At 47.1% G+C, this 18297-nt stretch overlaps 1 protein-coding gene across 2 annotated transcripts in view; it reads right to left on the bottom strand.

The window, feature by feature from the left end:
• Positions 1-17858, bottom strand: part of DHPS (deoxyhypusine synthase) — a 41295-nt gene extending 23437 nt beyond the window's left edge. Inside the window, exons 1-6 of one of the 2 annotated variants that reach the window (XR_013622313.1) lie at positions 17627-17838; positions 14839-15028; positions 11643-11786; positions 1955-2076; positions 1698-1794; positions 65-151 (exon numbers count right to left, since the gene is read on the bottom strand). Coding sequence is in view for 1 of the 2 variants with exons in the window: in XM_068110249.2 (XP_067966350.2) it covers positions 65-151; positions 1698-1794; positions 1955-2076; positions 11643-11786; positions 14839-15028; positions 17627-17649 (663 nt within the window). In the remaining variant the exon portion in view is untranslated. Of the gene's footprint in view, positions 1-64; positions 152-1697; positions 1795-1954; positions 2077-11642; positions 11787-14838; positions 15029-17626 lie in introns of both variants that reach the window. The other variant, XM_068110249.2, reaches the window with a different exon arrangement.
• Positions 17859-18297: the final 439 nt, after the last annotated feature.

Genomic DNA, 18297 nt, shown 5'->3' with positions numbered 1-18297 from the left:
AAGGCACGAGGGTGTTGGCGCGCTGGAGAAATATCAACAAACAGAGGTATTACGATCGATATACCTTGTGAGCCCAGTACAGGATAGAATCGGGATTGTTTATCTCCTTGCCCATTCGGGAAATCATCTTCGAGGGTGTCCACTTCATGCCCTGCAGGAACATCAACAATGGCTTCATATTTAGGTCTCATGGCCTGTTCGCTAGTCCCATCTGAGCACAAAGCTAATGATTCTGTGACCACAGGCAGAATTTTTCTTTATTGTTTTATTTTCACAGTGAAAAATATTAATGGTGGGATTGGAAAGGTTGCTCAGAAGTAGCACATTCACCAACGAGAACGGCACTTGGTAGAGCGCATAACTCCGCCAGGCTGAGCAGTTTACGTTTTGTATTCCACTGAAAGGCTGGATCCGAATCCGGATCTGAACCAAAATCGAATCTGCTTGTTCTTGTCACCGAACCAACTCATCACCCAAGTTTATTCAGAACTTGTCCATAACCGTTTTAAATATCATATTATATATCGCTTTTCTCAATGGTGAAGAATCACTTAAAAAATTAAATAATTATCGTATCCGAATCCGAAATTTAGATTTTCACCAAAATCTAATCGATTCTTCCTCGTCAGACACCCAACTGGGCCACCAAGTTTTGTCCAAATCTGTCCACAACCATTTGAGATATCCTGCTATGTATCGTTTTTGTCCCAATCTTCCAATGGTGAAGAATCACTAAAAAATTCTAGTAGCCGGATCCGAATCCGGATCTTCACCCAAATATAATCATTTCGTCCTTGTCACATCCACTATCTAGAGCCAAATCCTGCCCGTCCACAACTTTTTGAGATATCTTGTTCACAAACGGACAAACAGACAGGGGTGAAAAGATAACCTCCATCCACCTTCGGTGGCGGAGGTAAACAGCTGTCTCGTCTAAGTTCAATCCCCGGTGTGAATATAAACCATCATGCCGGTGTTGCCTGGTGTTGCCTGGTGGGCCTGGTGTTGAGCCTGGGCCTGGTGTTGCCTGGTGACCCAAGCCTGGTGTTGGCCTAGCGGTTAGGGTGCCGGCTTGGGATCCTAGGATCCTGGGTTCGAATCCCGGTCGATCGCTGAATTAACGCCAGGGGGGTTGACTCAGCCTGTCATCCTTCCGAGGTCGGCAAATTGAGTACCAGCTTGCTGGGATGAATGATCCCGGTGTGTACCCCGGTTTAGAGTAGGTACACCGTATCCCTGCGCATCGTAAGAGCGTGACCAAGGGTTGGCGTCAGGAAGGGCATCCGGCCATAAAATCATTGCCGCAAACAGGGAACCATGATTGTCATGGGGCCCGCAAGGCTAACCCCCGCTCTAGCGGGGAAAATGGCCTTAAAACGATCATTCATTCATGCCGGTGCTTTGCAGAGACGACTTTACGTATCAATGAGTATGCCATCTTTTTTGTAAGGGATGTTACGCTTGGTGTCCCACGGACATTAAAGATCACAATATACTTTTCGAAAAGAGAAGGCCATTGTGTGCCAGCACCCTGTCTGAATTCCAGATTCCTACTCTGCGGGCTACTTTGGAAGCCTTCTGAAATGGTGTAGCAACCTGTCCAGATTACAGTAAGGAATGACAAAATTCAACCGCAATGTCTCAAAATACTCAGGAAATAAAAGAAAAATTCCCACCGTCTCACCAACACCACACACCTGCTCCGATTGCTCCAGCAGCATTTGATCTAGCAGGGGTATCATCCAGTCTTCAAATAAACAGTAGTTGTTGTTTGGAACCAACATGTTTCCAATCCTGCAAGTAGACGAGACGTCGTCGATACGGCTGAAAAGCTCGCAGGATTTCATGCAATCCGAGTCCAGCCAAATAGGTTTCGGATAAGGGGTGGGCTCAAGGTTGGGTAGTCAGGGTGGATGCAGGATAAAAGTTAAGACAAAAATGTTGGATTACCAACCTGTTTAAGCCCTTTGATCGCATTTCTTTTCCTGGTAGGGTGTAGTCTCCTATGTACGCCGGACTGAGACACTTAATGATATCTTCTTCGATCCCTCCAGCTGTTGTGACCAAGCAGTCAACCTGTTCCATCACAGATCAATTAAAAACAATACGTTGTACATATGTATGGAGGTTATGTTGAAGAATGCATACATTACGATGAATCGGACATGTCTGTGGCACTTGTGGCAAAAAACAGACGAGAGGACCCAAGACCTGCCAGGTCGTTTTTTTAAGCATTAACAAACCAGACCTCTTCTCTGAAACTAAACACACTATTTCGATGAAACTTGACCACAACCATCATCACCTGTGATATACCAAAGTTTGTTCATGGCATTAAAAATCAGGGTCTAAAGGGTCTCCGGGGGTCAAAGTGGATCCAGGTTTGGCCCCCCAAAATAGGTATTTGCTTTCTTCTCTAAAACTACACATGTGATTTTGATGAGCCTTGAACACGACCTTCATCACCCGTGATGTATTAAAGTTTGTTCATGGCATTAAAAAATCGGGGCAATACCCCAGGGTGCTCAGCTGGTAGAATAAAGCAGTATACCACACCAACTAAAGGTACTTTAAACAGTACCACGGTATTTTAAACCAATTTCAATGGTTGCTAGGAGACAGGGCAGCATGTCGAATCATGCCAACATAATCATAACACTTCAAACAACAAAAAATATGTATTTTGGGGGGACAACCCCATGTAAGCTCCCCTAGGCCATGATTTTTCTAATGCCGTGAACAAACGTTGGTACATCACGGGTGATGAATGGAACGTTGTGGTCAAGTTTCACCAAAATTGTGTGTAGTTTCGGAGAAGAAATCAAATACCTATTTTGGAGGGTCAAACCTGGACTAACTTTGACCCCGACTCCCTCCCGTATGATCCCATTATACCCGATATTTTCATGCCGTGAACAAACTACAGTTGCAACATACCAAATATTATTTTAGCTAAGTTTGGTCACAATTCCATCAGCAGTTTCGGAGAAGTTGTAAGTGTTTACAGACTGGCAGACTGATGATGCACCATCCCATAAGCTCCCCACAACTACGTTCCAGGTGAGCTAAAATCAGATGTTTGACCCCAAAATATATCATCCTTGCCTACCAGTGGTTCCTTGGTTCTACCAGGTGAGCCCAGGTGGCATTGCCCCTATTTTTGTCATGAAAATTCACAATATTATCCATAACATGTTTGTATGTGTCACCATTTTGGCCAAACAGATCTTCACAAACCTTCAGAGGTTCATCAGTCAGTACCAGGAAGTGTTTTAGGCAAAAGTATTCTTTTGGAAATTTTGAAAAACAAAAAAGTTGTAATTTTTTTTTTTTAATCGCTCGATAGAGCCTAAGTCTTTGCAGCTATGTAAAAGGGAATATTAAATGATCCCTGACCCCATTTCTTAGTGGATGCAGGGAAGTGTTTTAGGCCCCCACAATTTTTTTTTTTTGATTTCTTCAAAATGCCAACAGGATGCCAGGTATCCCTGCTAGTATAAGACAAACTATAACTAGAAAGCATCTGGAAATGCAAAGCCAGTCCGAGTCCACTTTGTATTCAGACTTCTTATTCCGTATGCGAACAAGACGAAAACAGCAAAAACTAGAACGGCACCCAGTAGAGAGCAAACCTCCGCCTGGTTGGCCATATCACTCAATGGTGAAGAATCACTTAAAAAATTCTACTAGCTAGATCCGGATCCGGATTTTCACCAAAATTGAATCGATTCTTCCTTGTCACACGCACAACTCTGTCCAACAAGTTTCGTCCAAATCCATCCATAACTTTTTGAGATATCCCACTATGTATCGTTTTTGGCCCAATCTCCCAATGGTGAAGAATCACTTAAAAGTTAAATAATCCTCATATCCGGATCCATATTCAGATCTTCACGAAAATCGAATCGAATCGTCCTTGTCAGACACACAACCGCGCCACCAAGTTTTGTCCAAATCCGTCCACAACTTTTTGAGAAACCCTGTTATGTATTGTTTTTGGCCCGATCTCCCAATGGTGAGGAATCACCTAAAAAATTCTAGTAGCCGGATCCGAATCCAGATCTTCACCAAAATCTAATCATTTCGTCCTTGTCACATGCTACAATGCTACATCTCTGCCAAATTTCGCCTGAATCCGTCCACAACCTTTTATAATAATAATAATAATGCATTTATTTTATATAGTGCTTTTCAGGAAGCCCAAAGACGCTTTGACAGAGTGCAAACCATAATGCATAAAAAAAAAAAAAAAAAAACCACCTTTAGAGGCCATTTTTCCCCGCAAGCGGGGGTTGGCCTTTTTCGGGAACCGTGGTTGTTGTTGTTTTTCGGTCCCCTTTTTGAAGCGTTTGTTTGTTTGTTTGAAGCAATGTTTTACGGCCGGATGCCCTTCCTGACGCCAACCCTTTTTGCCGCCTTTAACGACAAACAGGGAATTACCAGTGAACTGGTCCTCAATTAGCCGACCTCTGAAGGATGACAGGCTGAGTCAACCCCCCTGGCGTTAATTCAGCGATCGACCGGGATTCGAACCCAGGATCCTAGGATCCTAAGCTGACACCCTAGCCGCTAGCCCAACACCAGGGATATTTGCATAGCAAAACATAAAAACAATTGCAAGAAAAGAAGAATCAATAGGGAAATATTCAAAGCACAAAGGAGGGAGAAGGAGAGGAGATAGTCAGGGGTTAAATGCTGTGGGTTAAATGTTGAATGCAGTGTTGAACAGGTGGGTCTTGAGTGATGTTTTGAATGTGGTGAGTGAGGAGGAGTCTCTGATGGTGTGAGGTAGTGAGTTCCAGAGGGTGGGAGCAGCGATGGAGCAGGCCCTGTCCCCCCAGGATCTGAATTTGGTCCGGATGGGGGCGGGGGGGTCAGGAGGTTGGTACCAGCAGAGCGGAGGTTGCGGGTGGGAGTGTGTCTGGAGAGGAGGTCAGCCAGGTAGGATGGGGCCAGGTTATGGAGGGCTTTGTAGGTCAAGAGGAGGATTTTGTACTGGATTCTCTGGGAGATGGGAGCCAGTGAAGCTTGTAAAGGACGGGGGTGATGTGGTCACGGGTCCGGGAATGGGTGAGTAGACGGGCAGCAGAGTTCTGAATGTATTGGAGTTTATTGGTGATTGTTGAGGGTGAACCATAAAGGAGGCTATTGCAGTAGTCCAGACGGGAAGCGATTTTTTTTTTTTTTTTTTTTTCTTTTGTATACAAGATCGAGGCTCGTGAAAGAGCGAACATTAATCACACAGAAAGACAAAACGACACATAAAACATATAACATCGGGAGCGGTAGACAAGATGGGGAGAGAGGGGGAAGGACACAAACACAACATTTGAGAGCAGGGACCGAGAGACATGGAGACATCGAGAGATCTGAGAGAGGGCGAGGGCTTTGGGGGGGGGCATGGGAAGGGGGCGGTGGGAGAGGTATAAAACATATGGACACTGCCAGGACTTCCAGGAAAGAAGTTGGAATTTCAAACAAGGTGGATCTGGGGTGAATTAGCGGGGGTAGAAAAGATCAAGGTTTTGGATGGGGGAAGATAAGAGATGGTGATGAACAGCTGTTTTAAAGACCTGGAGGGAGGAGTGGGATTGAAGGGAGTGAGGGAGTTTGTTCCAGAGGCGGGAGAAAAGAGGAATGAAAGAGTGAAGGTGAGCAGAGAGCCGAGATTTCGGCAGTTTAACCATCAGAGGGTTGCTGGCAGATCTTGTGCGACCTGTAGGAATATTTGGGGGACAGAGCACAGAGAGAGCTGGGGGTGCAAGGCCGGAGAGGAGTCGGTAGAAGACAGAAAGACCACCTACCTGCCTGCGGTGAGTGAAAGGCCCTCAGAGATAGCTTCATCGTGGGAGATTCCAATAATTCTGAAAGCTTTGGTTTCAACAGCGTGAAGCCGAGCTAGGTGTGAGGCAGGAGCACCGGCCCATAGGGGAGAACAGTATTCCATTGAGCTGCGGATGAAAGCCTTGTATGTGGTGAGGAGCTCAGGTGTGCCGAGGAAGGACTTCGCACGACGGAGGATGCCCAGTCGGCGACTGGCTTTGGAGGCCAGCTTGGAAATGTGGTTTTCCCAAGAAAGATCATGGCAGATAGTGAGACCCAAAATCTTGAGCGACAGAACTTCTTGGAGAGGATTGTTGAGAAAGTAGATGGGAGGGTTGTCCAGTCGATCTTTTCGGAGAGACATAGTAAGAGTGTGAGATTTGTCAGGATTGAAAGACATGTTCCACTTGTTTGACCAGTCTGTGATTTTGTCCAGGTCTTCAGAGAGTGAGGAGGCAGCAGACTGCCGATCTGAGGGAAGAGGAATGGAGCGGCAGAGAGTGGAGTCATCAGCAAAGAGATAGAGAGGATTTTCGAGAGAGTCAGAGAGATCATTGATGAAGACCAGAAAAAGCACGGGGCCCAGAACACTGCCTTGGGGAACTCCAGCCTGAACAGGAAGAGGAGATGAGAGAAACCCATTCAGGGCCACACGTTGACGACGACTAGAGAGGAAGTCCGCCAGCCATGCGTGGAGATTTCCATGGATACCAAAGGAGGAGAGTTTGGTGAGCAGAGCGGGGTGCCAGACCGTGTCGAAGGCACGTGATATGTCGAGGGAGACAGCTCTAATTTCCTGTTTGGCATTGAGGACCTCCATCCATTGTTGAGACAGCAGAAGCAGCATGTCCAGAGTAGAGTGACCTGGTCTGAAACCAAATTAATGATCAGAGATCAAGCCATTGGAGAAGAGGAAAGATTTCATATCCGAAGCAATGATGGATTCCATGACTTTGCTGATAATTGGGAGAAGGCTGATTGGTCTGTAGTTGCTAGGATCTGTTTTTGCACCTTTTTTGTGCAAAGCGGTGATGTTGGCTGATTTCCAAGCAGATGGCAGTTGACCTTGAGCAAAAGAGAGGGTGAAGAGAACAGAGAGAGGGTGAGATAGAGCAGCAGAGCAGGATTTTAGGACCCGTGGGCTGATGCCGTCGGGTCCAGTTGCAGAATCAGAGTCGAGGGTTGACAGAAACTTTTCCACCTTGTCAGGAGGAAAGGACACGGAGTCCAGGAGCAGCAGGGTACGACTGGGTATAGTGGGTACAGAGAGGGATGGGTTTGGGACACAAGATTTAGAGGCAAACACAGAGTTGAGGCATTCAGCTTTTTCACGTGCGGAGTCAGCTGTGTGGCCGTTTGAGGTAAGGGAGGGGATGGAGGGGGAACAAACACCAGAAACGGATTTGACCAGACGCCACCAGGATTTGGAAGAGGGAGACAGATAAGAGAGTTCGGTCTTGAGAACGGAGAGATATTGTTTCCTGGCTCTCCTGAGGGTGGACACACACTTGTTTCGGGCTTTGTGAAAGGAAATGAGATTTCCTTCCGTTGGATTTGCTTTCCAGGAGACGAAGGCAAGTTGTTTCTGGGCAACAGCCTCATCACAAGATTCCGTGTACCATGGACGGGAGGAAGGGTATGACAACTGAAGACGAGATGGGATAAATCTGTGCATGAGAGAGAGCAATTTACTTTGGAAGAATTCCCAGGATGAGTTGATGTCAGAGGTGGTAGAGATGGGAGACCAGTCCAGATGATTGATGGCTGCTTGAAGACCGTGCCAGTTGGCCTGAGTGAAATGCCAGACTCGTCGACGCTGAGCAGGCTCCCTGAGGATGGTCAGAGAGATGTCCACTTTAACAAGGACATGATCAGATGATCCGATCGGAGCAGAAGAAGAGCAGCAGACATTTTCAGGGAAGTTAGTCATAACCAAATGAAGGCGTGGATGAGGGTTTCTGCAGCCACGGAGGAGAGGGATGGACGGAGACGGGCGATGCTTTTCAGGTGAAAGAAGGCTGTCTTTGTGATCTGTTTAGTGTATTTGTCGAAGGAGAGGGTTTGGTCAAAGATGATGCCAAGATTCCGGATGTGAGGGGAGGTGGATACTGGGATACCGTCGATGTTGAGGGCAAAGTTATGGGTGGATTTTATGAGCGTTTTTGGGCCAATGATGATTATTTCCGATTTGGCATAGTTAAGTTTGAGGAAGTTGATTTGAAGCCAGGATTTTATTTCAGTGATGCAGTTTGTCAGGAAAGAGTGGGTGGCGGTGGAGATGGACCTGGTGGAGATGAAAAGTTGGATGTCATCGGCGACGCAGTGGAATTGGAGACCATGATGGCGGATTAAGTGACCGAGGGGGGACAGGTAAAGGATGAAGAGGAGAGGGCCAAGAACTGAACCTTGGAGGACACCTTGGGGGAGGGGAGCAGTTGGGGATTTGCAGTTATTGATGGAGATGAACTGGCGTCTGTCAGAGAGGTATGATTTAATCCAAGAGAGGGCAGTGCCGGTAATGTTAAAGGTGGTTTCAAGTCGGGTGAGGAGGATGGTGTGATCGATGGTGTCAAAGGCGGCGCTGAGGTCGAGGAGGATGAGAATGTTGAGGTTGCCAGCGTCAGAGGAGAGGAGAAGGTCGTTGGTGATTTTGAGGAGAGCAGTTTCAGTACTGTGGTTGGAGCGGAATCCGGATTGGAATGTTTCATACAGGTTATTGGCAGAGAGGTGATGTTTGAGTTGAGTGGCTACAGTGCGTTCCAAAACTTTTGACAGAAAGGGTAGGTTGAAGATGGGTCTGAAGTTATTTAGGGTGTCAGGGTTTAGTCCAGGTTTTTTCAGAATGGGGGTAACAGCAGAAATTTTGAGGGACGGTGGGACGATGCCTGTAGACAGGGAGGAGTTTATTGTTGCAAGGATAAGTGGAGAGAGAGCAGGAAGGGAGGCCTTGACAAAGCTGGAGGGGATGGGGTCAAGAGTGCAGGTGGCAGTTTTCATTCCTATGAGGAGTTCAGAGAGGTCAGCAGGGGAGACTGGGGAGAATTGAGACAGGGGATGGCAGGATAAGGGGGGGGCAGGTGGTTTGAGGGGGAGCGGGTGCGGCGGTGGTCAAGCTGTTGTAGATGTTTTCAATTTTGCGTTGGAAGAATGAAAGGAAGGAGATGCAGTTGTCTACTGTGAATGACTGGGTGGTGGTGTTCAGGGGGCTGAGGAGTTTGTTTATTGTAGAGAAGAGTGCTTTTGGGTTTCCGGAGCCAGAGTGGATAATTTGAGAGTAGTAGGCGGAGCGGGCGCGGGAGAGGGCATCTTTATAGTGTTGTAGGTGGTCCTTGTAGGCCTGGGAGTGAACTGTGAGACCTGTTTTATTGCGGAGTCTTTCAAGTTGGCGAGCACGAGTTTTCATCAGGCGGAGTTCAGGGGCAAACCAGGGAGCAGAATGGGTGAAAGAAACTGTTTTGGTTTTCATAGGCGCAAGCTGGTCAAGGCAGGAGGAGAGAGTGTGGTTGTAGTAGTCAGTGAGGTCAGAAGGGGTGTGGAGGTCAACAAAGGGAGAAGTGGACATTTTTTCAGAGAGGGTGGATGAGAATGAGGTAGGTGAAAGAGCGTTTAGCTTACGGAAGTTGATAGTGCGATAATGCCTTGGTGCTGGGGTGGGGATGTTGATGGTCAGAGTGATGGCTAAGTGGTCAGAGAGAGTGAGGTCAGAGCCAGAGAGATGGTGCAAAATTAGTCCAGTAGAGCAGACAAGGTCCAAAATGTGACCACGGTTATGGGTAGGAAAGTTGACATGTTGAGTGAGGTTAAAGCAGGTGAGTAAATCAGTGAAGTCAGTGGTTATCGTGGAGTCAGTGGAGTCCATGTGGATATTGAAATCACCAAGGAGGAGGATTGAGGGGGAGAGGGAACATAGCTGGGTCAGAAAGTAGGAGAAGTCAGACAGGAATGATGGGTGTGGTTTGGGAGGGCGGTAGACAACAGCCATGACTGACTGTGTGTGACCAGATAGTTTAAAAGCCAGGTGTTCAAATGATGGAGCAGATGCGATGGAGATGAGGCTGGTCCTGATGTCTTGTCGGTGAATAACGGCAATTCCACCACCTCGGCCCTCCGAGCGTGGTTTATTGATGTAAGAATATCCATTGGGTGTGGTGAGGTTGAGTGCGAAGTAGTCCAGAGGTTGTTGCCAGGTCTCAGTGAGACAGAGAAAGTCCAGTTTATTTTCCAGGATGTAGTCGTTCAGGATGAGGCATGTGTTGTTGAGGGACCGGGTATTGAACAGGGTGAGCTTGATGTTGTTTTGTATGGCGGGTATGAATTCAGGTGATTTGGCCAGGGTTCGCAGACAGGAGGTGCGATTGTGTGCGTTGTTGTGACCAGGTGCGCTGGGACGATGAGTGGGAGTGCGCTGAGCCGACCAGAGGACGGGGATGGAGTGACCCGATTGTAAATAAACAAACTTACGACCGGAGCTACGGTGAATATACCTGGGTCGACGCAGGAGTCCATTGGATTTGATTGCAGAGATGCATGATGGGGTGGAGCGGGTATTAAGCAGGAGAAGCCTTGCGGCGGAGTACCGCAGAGCCATGCCAGCAGGAGCGAAGAGACGAGCACAAGGCCAAGGTCGAGGAGTGAAACAATGGCCACAACCCACGGGGAGCGGGCCCGAGGAAACAGCGAAGGAGCCGGGCAGGTGAAGCAGAGCCGGGACCGAGCAGAGGGCAGACAGGAGCGAAGAGACGAGCACGAGGCCAAGGTTGAGGAGGCAAAGCGGCAAATGCAGCGGCAAACGACCGCCGCCGCTAATCAAGATCACGGCGGCAAACCGCCATCACCACCGCTGCAAACAATGGGCACAACCCACAGGAGCGGGCCCGAGGAAACAGCGAAGGAGCCGAGCAGGTGAAGCTAGGAGCAGCAGAGCAGAGCCGGGACCATGCAGAGGGCAGACTCAATGGCCAAAAATCCGCCACGACCACCAGAAAAGCAAGATACGGACAATGGTCCAGTCAGAGAAGCGGCGAGCAAGCGACGCCAGCGTCCTCTCCGGACCGGACCGGAAGCGGCAGCAGATATTTTGTTCTGATATTTTGATATTTTGAGATATTTTGTTCACAAACGGACAGACAGACAAACAGACAGACAGACAGGTGTGAAAACATAACCTCCATCCACCTTTGGTGGCGGAGGTAACAAATACAAAAATATTGAGGATTTTAGGTGACCTCGAGCTTGTGACATCAAAAGCATTAAGTTTCAGTGACCTAATATGCAAACACTGCTCAAGCTTCAAGCCAATCAGATGGAAATTGACGATTTTGTGACCTTGACCTTTTTGGTCCCGTATCACAGACAGGTCCATGGGCTATCAATTTTTTAAATCTGACTATCCTTCCGTCTAGCTTATTGTGCTCTCTCAGACCCCCGACCCTTCCCAGCTGCTCTACGACGCACACATTCTAACATTAACCCGAACCTGCTTAAAACACTCTGAAACCCAGCCATGCCTCCTTTGTTCCTTTCACCACCAACTCAAATTCCTACCCATGATAGCTTCTACCCCATTAACCCAACCCTCTTACTTATAGATTTATGTTTCCTCACCTCCCTCTCCTCTTTTTCGGTTGATTTGTTCCCCTTGGATATTGCATCCACCTGTTGCCGGCACTGTCAGCTCGTTGCCTTTTAACCATTCGTTTCCCTCGCTCTTCCATGAAACTCGATTTTGTATACAAAAAAAAAGAATACCCCATGTGACCAACAAAAGGTGACACAGTATTCCTACTCTCAAAATTTCAAGAGAAACATAAGGCACTTACCATTTTGTGCTGAGCAAGAAATCGAATATTCTCACGAAGTCCTGATGACACCATGTTTGAGGTGTAGCCAAAGAAGATAACGCACGCTGAACGAACAGATGTTCCCTCACCCTCAATAGGAACCAACTCATGTCGTTTTTCAATCTGGCCGTGAAGGTTGAAGAGGAAAATAAAAAGAGAATAAATAATGTTTTTCTGCACATGTATACAATGAGGAAAAGATATATATATATATAGTTAGTGGCATGTACATAGTTTGCTTGTCACAATGGCAGTAATGTTGACCTTCTCCTGTCCTCCCCACAATACTGCAATATGCACAGAGTAGGCAGCAACAACACACAACCCATTGCCATCCCCCGCTCCCACCTCTCCCACCCCACTCCATCCCCTCCAGTCCTGGCAGGATGACGCCGAGGTAGCACACTTAACCTTGAGCCTTCTTGACTCTGTTCGATTTCTGATCTGACTATACACTGTCGGATTGGTGCTCTGCAAGAAGGGCGCTGCGTTACAAGGTGCGCCGTCTCTCGAATGGAAGTTAAGCTGGGCATCCCATATGCTCGCATCGCATGCTGTGCTTTGACAAAGTCGGCAATTTATCTCCAGTACCATAAACAAATTACAAATCTCTGCCCAAATCAGCTCCAGTTGAACAACAGGCTTAACCATCTGGTTTGTGAAAGACTTTTATTTATTTTATTTTTTCCATGAACCAAGGCTCGGAATGGAGAGACACACATGCATGCACACACACGATTATTAGACAAGAGAGAGAGAACACCGCTACTGAGCTTGGGGGAAGTCCAATCACCTCCTGGGGGTACTCTGGACACTAGATACTCTGCTGTCACTCTGGATACTCTACTGTCACATCATGGGGGTACATCAGGCCAGGTCAGTCTTTTGGGACTGCCACTGGTAACACGTAACCCAGTGCTACCTGCCACATAGTCAGGTTGTCGGCGACTAAATTGACACCCCTCATGAGGAGGGTGACTGTGACACCCTGCCAGGAGTAAAAACAACACCTGACAAAGGGTGGATGAGCTTTGGGAGCCAACGGCCATCCAATACGGAGATGGCGTTTCCTAAAAAAAACCCCAACAGGGATAGGAAAATTTATTTATTTGGCCCAGTTACTCCCTCCTGCACAATGGTCCTTTGAAAAGGTTTCCTTGTTTCAGAAAGAGGTGAAGGTTTTGCCAGTTTTTCCTCTTCTTTTTCTTTGTAGCTTTGTAAATTAGTGGCTGTCAGCTTTGTTTAGGGCGAACTTTAAAAAAAAACCTTGCAATGTCACAATGGTGCCGCCTTTGTCACTGCACTCAGCAGGATATTTCCTAAGGAGGAATTTCCTCGTCCCTATGGATGCCAACCTATGGGGATTCTCCGTGCTCTTATCCTTTTAAATGCCGAACATCAAGCATGGAAGCAGCACGTACCATTTAATTTGACTCGGCCGGGGTTTGATCCATCGACGTCCCCAGGCTCGTAGCGGACATTTCAACTATTACACCAACGAGTCTTGTCAATCTTCCCCGTCAACCAACCCCACAAGAATGTAGGTTATTAGGGTCATTAGAATGTTGTAGTAGTTGTAGTAGTAATACCCGGTACAGTATATACATTGGTGAGACATACTCGTACTAGTGGGAAATCAATATTTTGGCAACTACAATATATATATTGTATCGTGTCGGAGTCAACAACTGGAGTCTCTCTCGTCTAATAGGTGATATACTGTATAATATTGTTGCGGATCTCCCGAAGCCCGTTCCACGTTACAAAGGGGGGGATTAAACCCCTTTTTCCCCATGGGTCTTCGTGTCCACGAGGCCGAATCGCCACTTCCGCAGCAAGCGTGAAAAAGGGTATCGGGTCGACGCCGCATGTACCTTTAACCCACGCTGCCACGAAAGCGGGGACCGGACCTCGCACGAGCCACGCTTAATCGAGTACGCCCGAGCGGTATGCGTATCACGTGACTCGTGCCGTTACTTTTATGGAACCCGATTCGAGCGGTTCTATTCGTACCATGCGAGGCCAATTAATGGAAGGGACGGGAACGGTAAATAAGAGGAATAACACAATTTATTTACACAATGTACAGGATTCGGATAAAGGAAAGGGGACACAGAGCAGAAGCTTAACAGTTTAACTTAAATCCCAGACACAGGGCCCACTCACGCACACAGGGAGATGGAGGAAGAATGTTTGCGCGCCAAATGGCGCTTTGCCGTCGGTCGCTCCGGGACAGCTCGCCCGGCGGGGCCCTCTGGCGGGCATGGCACGTGCAGGTAAAATGCAGGCAAGGAGGTCACGCGTCTGTGGCCCAGAACGGGTCGTTCTCCTGAACGCGTGATTAATACAGCGCAGAGCGCAGGGCGCAGGGCACGGGGGATTCGTGTACCGCACGGCTATTTCAGTCATTCAAGTCCAACACTCCGACTCGTTCTCTTGCGCTCTCCTGCGTTCTGACTCGCACTCCTCGAATGAATGGAACTCCAACTGAGGTGGGGGGCTCGGAGCAGGGTTTTATGGCTCCACCCCGGCCTTACTCGAATGTTCCAAGCCCCACCTCTCATCGCCGTGGTTAGCCACTCCCCTCAAGCTCTGATTGGCGGCTTGCGCTTACCGGACACTCCCCCTGCAGCTCCTCCCTTCGGCCTTGCCAGATTTGTTCAGGCCTGCCACGTGGCATTTCAGCGCCAAAAGACCGCCCTACTCATGGGCCTGCTCAACGCAAAACTAACACAGGAAAGGACTACGCTTACATTCACTAAGAAATAAATGAACTATCGCGAGGCTACATGTTGTGGTGCGTCTACCTACGAGGGGGATTATCCTTTATTCCAAAACCACAATATATATATATATATATATATATATATATATATATATATACAGTATATATATATATATATATATATATATATATATATATATATATATATATATATATATATGTTGTATATATACATATATACATATACATATATACATACATACATACATACATATACATACATACATACATACATATACATACATACATACATACATATACATACATACATACATACATATATATATATATATATATATATATGTATATCACCAACACTTTTAAAATGGCACCTCCATAAAACACATTTGCATGATAAACACTTTTAAAAGGAACCAAATTATATCTTACCATGTTGTTGACCTGCTGCACCGCAGCTTCAAAAGCAGTGGCCTGAAGTCCCGTTGTCCTGTAAGAAGCCAGCAATGCCGTGTAGTCAATCCCAGTGTTGAAGTCATAACCACGCACCTCGAGGGCTTGACCAGCCAAGTCCACGCTTTTTCCAAGCACTGCCGAGACTGCAGCACTCGGTGGTTCAGACCTAGAGATTATAAACAAAACCAAAAGAGGTCAGGGATGGCTGAATGTTCTGGACATCCTGTCCCCAAGGATGCCGTTACTCTTGCTTGTGCAATTGTCTCTCTCCTTTTGTCCACTTGCTCCCCATGACCCCCATTGTCAGTTGATTGACATTCGAATGTCTGTCATTTAGTGTCTCGAGTCAAATGTCTCAAGGCAAATGTATGAATAAAGCTACCTGCAAAAAATAAATAAACAAATTATAAAATAATACTAAAATTTAAAAAAAAATCGAGGATGTCACTATGATTGAACAACATAAAAAAGAATTTATGGCAATGCCAAATTCAACAAAATTAATATTTAAATACATCTTGCTCTTCCATGAGCCGAGACTTTTTTTAACCAAAACTGTTGGTAAAAACTGTTTTACAAAACTTTTACCAAAACCAAAAGTAAAAAGGTGAAGTTGTCATGGCATTCCCACGACAAGCTTTGTGCTTTCTGGGATGATGCCGTCAATGCAAACAATTGTAAATTTGATTTCATATTATTTTATGTAAAATAAATGTTGTTTTTCAATCATTTCATATGCAGCCTGTCTGCTGGTTGCGTCATTGTTGGGACTGATGCAGTGCCCCCTGTATGTGAGTGCAGAAATTTTGCCAGGGTGCTGGCAATGGGAGTGTGACTCTGCGGCTGATGCAGTGCCCCCTGCAGGTGAGTGCAGTAATTTGGCCAGGATGCTGGCAATGGGAGTGTGGCTGATGCAGTGCCCCCTGCAGGTGAGTGCAGAAATTTTGCCAGGGTGCTGGCAATGGGAGTGTGGCTCTGCGGCTGATGCAGTGCCCCCTGCAGGTGAGTGCAGTAATTTGGCCAGGATGCTGGCAATGGGAGTGTGGCTGATGCAGTGCCCCCTGCAGGTGAGTGCAGGAATTTGGCCAGGATGCTGGCAATGGGAGTGTGGCTCTGCGGCTGATGCAGTGCCCCCTGCAGGTGAGTGCAGTAATTTGGCCAGGATGCTGGCAATGGGAGTGTGGCTGATGCAGTGCCCCCTGCAGGTGAGTGCAGGAATTTTGCCAGGGTGCTGGCAATGGGAGTGTGGCTCTGCGGCTGATGCAGTGCCCCCTGCAGGTGAGTGCAGGAATTTGGCCAGGATGCTGGCAATGGGAGTGTGGCTGATGCAGTGCCCCCTGCAGGTGAGTGCAGGAATTTTGCCAGGGTGCTGGCAATGGGAGTGTGGCTCTGCGGCTGATGCAGTGCCCCCTGCAGGTGAGTGCAGGGATTTGGCCAGGATGCTGGCAATGGGAGTGTGGCTGAGCGGCTGATGCAGTGCCCCCTGCAGGTGAGAGCAGGAATTTGGAATTTGGCCAGGATCTAGGCGATAGCTCTTCTACTCTTTGCAAAGGACACCGTGAGATCGTCCACCAATGAATGCTGGAAGGTGGAACACCCAGTTTAATGTTCATCCGAGGGACGGCACGCACATTGATGGATCACCATGCCTGCGAGACACCAGGATGACAATTTATAGCTGGTCCGAGATTTGAACCCAGGCTGCTGCAGTGCCCCCTGCAGGTGAGTGCAGGAATTTGGCCAGGATGCTGGCAATGGGAGTGTGGCCAACACAGCAAAAGCTTGTGACAGAACTTCTTGGAGAGGATTATTCAGAAAGTGGATGGGAGGGTTGTCCAGTCGGTCTTTTCGGAGAGACATCGTAAGAGTCTTGCCATCATGCAATCTGCAGTTTAGCAGAACTGTGGCTCTCAATTTGACCCAATCGCACATGCGCAGATTGCCACGAGTCCCGTTGCAGCTATCGCTGCATGATCTGGGATCAACAAGTGGCATCTGCCACATGGACACATTGTCTTCCAGCCCAGCAATCACAACCAGGAGGCATCACCATTATCTTTCGCAGTCGGGAGTTCTCAGAGTACGATTAATTAGGTTTCACATGGACGAATGCCGTGAGGACACCGTCACGACGACATCATGACTGCAGTCCCAGAAGGACCTCTTGCAGATGACCTAACGTACATCAAAGTGCGAAGATGCCAAGATTACATGTTTTACTCGATTTTTTTATCTGAAACTTTGCCTATGATTGATGAGGTGCGAAAAATGGGAAAGATCCTGATTTCGATGGATTTTGGTCCTCTTCGGAGTGTTCCGGTCTCACCCAAAACGTGCCGCAGGCCTGAAATATGTCCAGGTGTTGTGGGTCTCGGGCTGGGATGGCGCCTATAAAAAATAAAGTAATTTGTTGTAAACTCCAGTGATGGTTCAGAAAATGTCATCAAACATAATGGCTTCAGAAACGAGATTAAAAACGAGATTCCCACATTTGCAAACGAAATACATGGATGGCCCCCTTTATACTGCCTTATGACGTCATGCTCGAGGGCTTTTGTTTTCACCAAGCACGTCGAAAGAGGTTCCACAACAGATACACGACATCACGCCATTAAGGGCGTCCATCATGTGCGCATCGTTAATAGATCCTCACAAAGAACCTCAACGAAGGAGGAGGCAATCAGATCCATCACCATCAAGCTTGCACAATGCTTGCCAACCTATGGTTGCTTGACCATGCTCTATCGCCGGACCCGAAACCTACCTTTTGGCTTCGGCTGTATTCATTATACCTCCAGAACGGAAGAATTCAATCGTCCTCCTCAGCTAAAGGTTTATATTTAATTCTTAACTGAGAGTTTAACGAAATTGTGTTTGAGAAATTGTTTGCGTGAACAGCTGTGCTTCTTCTATGAAAGACAGCACTGTGTGCCGACCCCGACAGCGCCAGCTATTCAGGAAGCACAAATAACGTTAAATGTGCAAAAAAAACAAAACACATGACCTTGAATATTGAATGAAACTCACTCGTTGAAAAATACTTAATCGTGTTAGAATAACCGAAAGAACTATTTGACCATCTCCTTAAATACTATTTGCTATACACCGTCCAATATTTATTCAGCAACAATTTACTGGTCAGCTCCTTAACTTAGCATTTCCTATACACCGTCCAATATTTATTCAACAACAATGTACTGGTCAGCTCCTTAATTTAGCGTTTCCTATACACCGTCCAATATTTATTCAGCAACAATGTACTGGTCAGCGCCTTAACTCGTCCAATATTTATTCAGCAATAATTTACAGGCCAGCTCCTTAATTTAGCGTTGCCTATACACCGTCCAATATTTATTCAGCAATAATTTACAGGCCAGCTCCTTAATTTAGCGTTGCCTATACACCGTCCAATATTTATTCAGCAATAATTTACAG

This window comes from Myxine glutinosa, chromosome 1 (assembly GCF_964187855.1).
Source record: "Myxine glutinosa chromosome 1, kmMyxGlut1.1, whole genome shotgun sequence".
In the NCBI taxonomy this organism is placed as follows: Eukaryota; Metazoa; Chordata; class Myxini; order Myxiniformes; family Myxinidae; genus Myxine; species Myxine glutinosa.
Note: the sequence above shows the minus strand (reverse complement) of the source record. Positions and strands in the feature narration are given on the sequence as shown.